This window comes from Mustelus asterias, chromosome 16, assembly GCF_964213995.1.
Source record: "Mustelus asterias chromosome 16, sMusAst1.hap1.1, whole genome shotgun sequence".
Classification (NCBI taxonomy): Eukaryota; Metazoa; Chordata; class Chondrichthyes; order Carcharhiniformes; family Triakidae; genus Mustelus; species Mustelus asterias.
Genome location: NC_135816.1, coordinates 100,133,316 through 100,141,891, shown reverse-complemented (window position 1 = coordinate 100,141,891; position 8,576 = coordinate 100,133,316). Strand labels below are relative to the sequence as shown.

Here is an 8,576-nt window from a genome sequence, read left to right as displayed (position 1 = left end):
ATTCTTGCAACTGGACAGTTTTTTGCCAACTTAACCCCTTTTCCATTGTCAAAGGCTGGCCTGACCCAGAGGGGGCTTTAAAATTCCATTCTTCCATCCAACCATTACTCCCTCAAGCTGCTGAACGTGCTGTGGGCAGAGATAGAGAGAGAGAGAGAGAGTCAATGCATTGAAACTAATGAAGATCTGAATCTCAGGATAACCTGAAAGTTGGGAAGAATTGGAATTGAGGACATCTTGATCCTCGGAGAGGGAGGGGGAGAGGATGCGGAATTCTTGGAAGCAGCAATTGGAATTCCAGGAGGATTCTCAAACTGTCGAACCCAACCAAGGAGGGACGGTTTGAGACAGGGGGAGGCAACCCAACGAAGGAAGACTCGAAGCTCCAGGGATCCCCAAGAGAGAGAGACGCAACATCCCGTTCCAGAGATCCAGCAATTCCATCAAGTTTGGACTCAAAATAATCAAGTGGGAATGTCAAACTGGGAGTCCACGCAGGTCTGAAAAGGAAATCTGTGTCCGGACAGTTCCGGGAGCAGGATTTAACCTGGACGCAGAAGACAATCTGAAGGTTCTTGCGCATCTCTCGAAAGAGGCCAACATTTTCCAGCATCTCCAAGGAATAGGCGTCCATGGGCGTCGATCCAACTCTCTTGGTCCAGGATAAAGAGGGAGTGGAGCTGAACATTTCCCTCATTGGATGGTTGCAGCCCAGGCGGCTGAAGATGAAACACTTGAGGAAGAGTTGCTGGGGAATTCCGACACAGGGGTCAGCTTCATCGCTGCGCTCGGAGCCCCGGCTGGGACCTCACTGAAGATTCAGGTGACAAATTTTGCTCCATTTCTAGCTGGGACCCCCTTCCCACCACTATCTCCCGTCCCCCCACCCACCCTGCTCCCAGACAAGACCACTTTGCTGCTTCTTCTATTGAACCAAGTCTCCATGCTTCTGTGTGACTCCATGGCTGACTTCCTCAAGATTGCCATCCTGGGCGCCCCGGGAGTGGGTAAGACAGCAATCATCCAGCAGTTTGTGTGGAACCAGTTCGCCGAGGAGAGCCGCAGCCCGCACGGGGGGGTGTACAGACCCTCCGTCGTCCTGAATGACCGCATTTACCACCTGGTCATTCTGGACATCCCAGCTTCACTTGTCTTCACCAACAACCAGCAGGTGAGTGAGGCAGACCTAACCCCCGCCCCCACCCAACCCACCCCCCCCCCGACCCAACCCACCCCCCCCCGCTCCTCCCACCACTCGTCCCCATCCCCTCCTCCCACCACCCCCCCCATCCACTCCTCCCACCACCCCCCCCATCCCGTCCTCCCACCACCCCCCCATCCCCTCCTCCCCTCCTCCCACCACCCCCCCATCCCCTCCTCCCCTCCTCCCACCACCCCCCCATCCCCTCCTCCCCTCCTCCCCTCCTCCCACCAGCCCCCCCATCCCCTCCTCCCACCACCCCCCCATCCCCTCCTCCCACCACCCCCCCATCCCCTCGTCCCACCACCCCCCCATCCCCTCCTCCCACCACCCCCCCATCCCCTCCTCCCACCACCCCCCCCATCCCCTCCTCCCACCACCCGCCCCCCATCCCCTCCTCCCACCACCCCCCCAATCCCCTCCTCCCACCACCACCCCATCCCCTCCTCCCACCATCCCCCCATCCCCTCCTCCCACCATCCCCCCATCCCCTCCTCCCACCACCCCCACATCCCCTCCTCCCACCACCCCCCCATCCCCTCCTCCCACCACCCCCCCATCCCCTCCTCCCACCACCCCCCCATCCCCTCCTCCCACCACCCCCCCATCCCCTCCTCCCACCACCCCCCCATCCCCTCCTCCCACCACCCCCCCATCCCCTCCTCCCACCAGCCCCCCCGCTCCTCCCACCACTCGCCCCCCATCCCCTCCTCCCACCACCCCCCCATCCCCTCCTCCCACCACCCCCCCATCCCCTCCTCCCACCACCCCCCCATCCCCTCCTCCCACCACCCCCACCAAAATAAACCACACTACCACCCAATCAGAGACAGAGAGAACTCTCAATACCCAATCAGAGAGAGAGAACCCCCAACACCCAATCAGAGAGAGAGAGAGAGAAAGGGGGAATCCTCAACACCCAATCAGAGAGAGGGAATCCTCAACACCCAATCAGAGAGAGGGAATCCTCAACACCCAATCAGAGAGAGGGAATCCTCAACACCCAATCAGAGAGAGGGAATCCTCAACACCCAATCAGAGAGAGGGAATCCCCAACACCCAATCAGAGAGAGAGAACACTCAACACCCAATCAGAGAGAGCGAGAGAACTCAACACCCAATCAGAGAGAGGGAAATCGCAACACCCAATCAGAGAGCTCGAGAGAACTCAACACCCAATCAGAGAGAGAGAGAGGGGGAACCCTCAACACCCAATTAGAGAGAGGGAAACCTCAACACCCAATCAGAGAGAGCGAGAGAACTCAACACCCAATCAGAGAGAGAGACAAAGAGAACTCTCAATACCCAATCAGAGAGAGAGAGAGAAAGGGGGAATCCTCAACACCCAATCAGAGAGAGGGAATTTTCAACACCCAATCAGAGAGAGGGAATCCTCAACACCCAATCAGAGAGAGGGAATCCTCAACACCCAATCAGAGAGAGGGAATCCTCAACACCCAATCAGAGAGAGAGAACACTCAACACCCAATCAGAGAGAGGGAAACCTCAACACTCAATCAGAGAGAGAGAGAGAAAGGGGGAATCCTCAACACCCAATCAGAGAGAGGGAATCCTCAACACCCAATCAGAGAGAGGGAATCCTCAACACCCAATCAGAGAGAGGGAATCCTCAACACCCAATCAGAGAGTGAGAACCCGCATCACCCAATCAGAGAGAGAGAACACTCAACACCCAATCAGAGAGAGAGAGAGAAAATCTCAACACCCAATCAGAGAGAGCGAGAGAACTCAACACCCAATAAGAGAGAGAGAGAGAGAGCGAGAGGATCTCAACACCCAATTAGAGAGAGAAAGAACCCTGAACATCCAATCAGAGAAAGCGCGAGAAGACTTTCAACACCCAATCAGAGAAAGAGAATGTGCACATGGTTAGCACTGCTGCCTCACAGCGCCAGGGCCCCGGGTCCGATTCCCAGCTTGGGTCACTGTCTGTGCTGAGTCTGCACACTCTCCCCGTGTCTGCGTGGGTTTCCTCTGGGTGCTCCGGTTTCCTCCCACAAATATGTGCGGGTTAGGTTGGTTGGCCATGCTAAATTGCCCCTTAGTGTCAGGGGGCATTAGTAGGGTGAATGAGGGTTACTGGGATAGGGTCTGGGTGGGATTATGGTCAGTGCTGATTCGATGGGCCGAATGGCCACCTTCTGCACTGTAGGGATTTAATATGGAACCCTCAACACCCAATCAGAGAGAGAGATTCTCCACTCCCAATCAGAGAGTATTTGAGGAAGGATTGGTTAGGCTGGGTGTCACAAGCGAGGCTGAGGGGAGATTTCATTGAGATGTGCAAAATTGAGTATTGCTGAGAAAAATGTAATTTCCTGTCAAAGTTTTTTGTCTTGCACTCATCAGGAATACAAATTTGAGCAGCACTTTATTTCAATTCATTGCGGGATGTGGGTGTCTCTGGCTCGGCCAGCACTTATTGCCCAATCCTAACTGCCCTTGAACCGAAGTGCATTTCAGAGCCTGTTTAAGAGTCAACCACATTGCTGTGGATCCGGTCACATGTGGCCCAGATCAAGGTCTGGTGGCAGATTTCCTTCCCTAATGGTCATTGGTGAAGCTTGCTGTTTCACGCTGCAGTAGCGACTCGAGTGTTATTCACCACTAACAGGATGCTGCCTCCAAACCCTTTTGCCTTTCACATGAATGAGTAACGTGGTTTATGAATCTCAGTGCCAGTTCTGTAGGCCGAACATCCCAAAGAGTGGTGGATCATATCAAACAGCATGTCCCAACCACTGTTCACAATGGATCATCCCCAACGAGCTTGCGTTCAAAACACATTCGGTGTGATTCTGCGATTGGACAACATTTGCTAAATAATCCTCAATTTGCTAAATTTACGCTGACAGCCAATTTAAGATTGTCAGTGGGGCTCACAGTGTGGCGAATCTGCATGTACTGGAAACTACATATATTAGTACACGGGGCCCGGTTCTTTTCAGACAGAAAGAGCAAGTACACACATTGTGCCTGTTTCAGCTGAACAACAGGAGTGACAGCTGATTCACTCCTCGGGGAAATGCCTTGATCAATCAAAGTCAAACTGCCTGGCTTAAATTTGCAAACACTGCTCGGCAGTTAACTGTCAGTCTGCCTCAACTGGTGTGTTCTTCAAGGCAATGCCTCAATCAATCAGAGTCCACTCCGCAGGCGAACAGCGCCCTCTTCTCATGCTGTAGAACTTTGTTGGTTTCCCCTGACGTTGGTATTCTTACAAAATGCCCGGATGAGTGCAGGATGAAAAGCTTTGACAAAAAATGTCTCTGATTTTCAGCAATATTGAAATTCTAAACGATCAAAATGTGTGCAGAATTGTGAGGGGCCTGGATAGTTGTACGGCAAGGGACTATCTACCGTAGAGAACAGAACAGACACGATGGGCGGAGCGGTCTCTTTCTGTGCAGTGAATTCTCTATGATTCTAGTATAGCAGGTGAAGGCCATTGTGTCCATCAGGTCAACACCGACTCTCCAAAAGAGGCCAGAGGCCCAACACCGCCCCCCCCCCCGCCCCCCCCCCCCCCCCGCCCCCCCATGCCACTCTCCCCTATCCCCATATCCCCATGCATTTAACATGGCCAATCCACCTAACTTGCATCTTTGGACTGTGGAAGGAAACCGCAGCACCCGGAGAAATCCAACGGGAGAATGTGCAAACTCCACATAAATAGACAGGAATTGAAGCCGGGTCCCTGGCGCTGTGAGGCAGTAGTGCCAACCACTGTGCCACCGCGCTGCTTGATATACAGGGTCTCTCCCCCGCTGCAGCTTGGGTTGTACTTCGATTGTTTTCCTATCACCCTCACTACTGACAGCAGCATTTAGGTGCCGCATGGTCGATATGGGAGCATCCTGATCCCATATCCATCCTTCCCTGTTGAGAAACAACCCAACGGTTTGTTGCCTGATAACAATATTGTGCATTTATATATCGGCTGTACCATCCCAATTTGAAGAGGAGGTTACAGAGATAGGGAGGGGTGTAGGGGCCTAGGAGGTTACAGAGATAGGGAGGGTTGTCGGGGCTGGAGGAGGTTACAGCGATAGGGAGGGTTATAGGGGCTGGAGGAGGTTACAGAGATAGGGAGGATTGTAGGAGCTGGAGGATGTTACAGAGATAGGGAGGATTGTAGGGACTGGAGGAGGTTACAGAGATAGGGAGGATTGTAGGAGCTGGAGGAGGTTACGGAGATAGGGAGGGGTGTAGGGGCTGGAGGAGGTTACGGAGATAGGGAGGGGTGTAGGGGCTGGAGGAGGTTACAGAGATAGGGAGGATTGTAGGGGTTGGAGGAGGTTACAGAGGTAGGGAGGGGTGTAGGGGCTGGAGGAGGTTACAGAGATAGGGAGGGGTGCAGGGGCTGGAGGAGGTTACAGAGATAGGGAGGGGTGCTGGGGCTGGAGGAAGTTACAGAGATAGGGAGGGTTGTAGGGGATGGAGGAGGTTACAGGGATAGGGAGGGTTGTTGGGGCTGGAGGAGGTTACGGAGATAGGAAGGGGTGTAGGGGCTGGAGGAGGTTACAGAGATAGGGAGGATTGTAGGGACTGGAGGAGGTTACAGAGATAGGGAGGATTGTAGGAGCTGGAGAATGTTACAGAGATAGGGAGGATTGTAGGGACTGGAGGAGGTTACAGAGATAGGGAGGATTGTAGGGGCTGGAGGAGGTTACAGAGATAGGGAGGGGTGCTGGGGCTGGAGGAAGTTACAGAGATAGGGAGGGGTGCTGGGGCTGAAGGAAGTTACAGAGATAGGGAGGGGTGCTGGGGCTGGAGGAGGTTACAGAGATAGGGAGGGGTGTAGGGGATGGAGGAGGTTACAGAGATAGGGAGGATTGTAGGGGATGGAGGAGGTTACAGAGATAGGGAGGGGTGTATGGGCTGGAGGAGGTTACAGAGATAGGGAGGGGTGTAGAGGCTGGAGGAGGTTACAGAGATAGGGAGGGGTGTTGGGGCTGGAGGAGGTTACAGAGATAGGGAGGGGTATAGGGGCTGGAGGAGGTTACAGAGATAGGGAGTGGTGTAGGGGATGGAGGAGGTTACAGAGATAGGGAGGGTTGTAGGGGATGGAGGAGGTTACAGGAATAGGGAGGGTTGTTGGGGCTGGAGGAGGTTACAGAGATAGGGAGGGGTGCAGGGGCTGGAGGAGGTGACAGAGATAGGGAGGGGTGTAGAGGCTGGAGGAGGTTACAGAGATAGGGAGGGGTGTTGGGGCTGGAGGAGGTTACAGAGATAGGGAGTGGTGTAGGGGCTGGAGGAGGTTACAGAGATAGGGAGTGGTGTAGGGGATGGAGGAGGTTACAGAGATAGGGAGGGTTGTAGGGGATGGAGGAGGTTACAGGAATAGGGAGGGTTGTTGGGGCTGGAGGAGGTTACGGAGATAGGAAGGGGTGTAGGGGCTGGAGGAGGTTACAGATATAGGGAGGGGTGTAGGGGCTGGAGGAGGTTACGGAGATAGGGAGGGGTGTAGGGGCTGGAGGAGGTTACAGAGATAGGGAGGGGTGTAGGGGCTGGAGGAGGTACAGAGATAGGGAGGGGTATACGGGATGGAGGAGGTTACAGAGATAGGGAGGGGTGCTGTGGCTGGATGAGGTTACAGAGATAGGGAGGGGTGTAGGGGCTGAAGCAGGTTACAGAGATAGGGAGGGGTGTATGGGCTGGAGGAGGTTACAGAGATAGGGAGGGGTGCTGGGGCTGGATGAAGTTACAGAGATAGGGAGGGGTGCTGGGGCTGGATGAAGTTACAGAGATAGGGAGGGGTGTAGGGGCTGGAGGAGGTTACAGAGATAGGGAGGGGTGCTGGGGCTGGATGAAGTTACAGAGATAGGGAGGGGTGCTGGGGCTGGATGAAGTTACAGAGATAGGGAGGGGTGTAGGGGATGGAGGAGGTTACAGAGATAGGGAGGGTTTTAGAGGCTGGAGGAGGTTACAGAGATTTTCTTTCTCCTTATATTGACGTTGTTGTGTGGCTCTTTGGCTGGTTTGTTCTTTGTCCTCAGGAGTGGATCGAGAGGTGGGGTGAGGCAGGGGATCACGGTATCCAACCCGCACACGCCTACATCCTGGTCTATGACATCTGCTGCTTCTCCAGCTTCGAGTACATCAAGGCGGTACACCAACTCATCGTGGCCAAGAGGTGGGTCCACCCCCACCGTGGGGAAGGGTGGGTTGCTCGAGTGGGGTGGGGTGGGAGGGTGAGGGTAGAGGGGCAGGGCTCCCAGTCACACAATGGCTGTTTGGAGTCAGCCAGGGCTCAGTGGATCACCTCGGAGTCACTCGGTTCTGGGTTCAAGACCCAGCCCAGGCCTCTTTTATCTGTTCCCCCATCTGGCTGGATTGACCCTTGACCCTCCTGGTGAAAGGTCAGTTGTTGACCCAGTCGCCCTCATCAGAGGTAGTGCAATTTGACCTCGGGGGTGAAAGGTCAGTCAGAACCCGCCTGGGGTCATTCTCCCTGGGGTAGGCCTTGGCGCCTGAGAGGGGTGAAAGCCTGTTCACCTTTGACCTTTTCCCTCCCCATTGTCTTCCATCCAGGCCTCCCGGCTCAGGCAAGGCGCCCATCCTGATCGTGGGGAACAAGCGGGACCTTCAGCGGAGAAGGGTGGCCCCCCGGCGCAACGTGGCAGCGCTGGTCAAGAGGTCGTGGAAGTGCGGTTACATCGAGTGCTCAGCCAAGTACAACTGGCACATCCTGCTCCTCTTCAAGGAGCTGCTGAAGACAGTCGGCTGCCTGGCCTGCAAGAGCACCCATGCCTCTGCCTGCCTGCAGGGGGGGCTGCGTGCCAACCGATGCGTCATCCTGTGAACAGGGCGTCCAGTGCTGGTGGGAGGGAGGGGAGGAGGGGTGAGGGCAGGAGGGGCGCGAGCAGGAGGCGTCAGTTTGGGACCTTCTAAGTATCATCCCAGTGGACTTGAAAAACAGGAGGAGGCCATTCAACCCCTTCTCCAGCCTGTTACACAGAACAGGAGGAGGCCATTCAGCCCCTTCTCCAGCCTGTTACATGGGAACAGGAGGAGGCCATTCAGTCCCTTCTCCAGCCTGTTACACGGGGACAGGACAAGGCCAGACCAGGTAAGGACAGCAGATTTACTCCCCTAAAGGGCATGAGTGAACCAGATGGGTATTGCCGACAATCGATGATAGTTTCATGGTCATCGTTACCGAGACTACCATTCGCTTCCAGATGTATAAATTGAATTTAAATTTCACCAGCTGCCGTGGTGGGATTTGAATCCGTGTCTCCAGAGCATTAATCTGGGCCTCTGCATCAGAAACCCTGTGATATTACCTTTGCACCATCATCGCCCCTACGTTTCCTCAAAGTGACACATTCATATGCAGGGAACTGTCCTC

At 54.9% G+C, this 8,576-nt stretch overlaps 1 protein-coding gene across 1 annotated transcript; it reads left to right on the top strand.

Moving 5' to 3' along the window:
- The first annotated feature begins 389 nt into the window (after positions 1-389).
- On the top strand, positions 390-8,294 carry LOC144505548 (ras-like protein family member 10B). Its single transcript, XM_078231678.1, has 3 exons — positions 390-1,171; positions 7,222-7,358; positions 7,757-8,294. Exons 1-3 carry the CDS (start codon positions 701-703, stop codon positions 8,025-8,027), a joined length of 879 nt encoding a protein of 292 aa, XP_078087804.1. The 5' UTR covers positions 390-700; the 3' UTR covers positions 8,028-8,294.
- Positions 8,295-8,576: the final 282 nt, after the last annotated feature.

What these genes read in the sequence shown, in the direction of transcription:
- LOC144505548 (XM_078231678.1), top strand. Translation starts at nt 701, where the DNA reads ATGGTTGCAGCCCAGGCGGCTGAAGATGAAACACTTGAGGAAGAGTTG. An exon ending in TCTTCACCAACAACCAGCAG is followed by an intron (nt 1,172 to 7,221) that starts GTGAGTGAGGCA and finishes CTTTGTCCTCAG; the next exon opens with GAGTGGATCGAGAGGTGGGG. An exon ending in CAACTCATCGTGGCCAAGAG is followed by an intron (nt 7,359 to 7,756) that starts GTGGGTCCACCC and finishes TCTTCCATCCAG; the next exon opens with GCCTCCCGGCTCAGGCAAGG.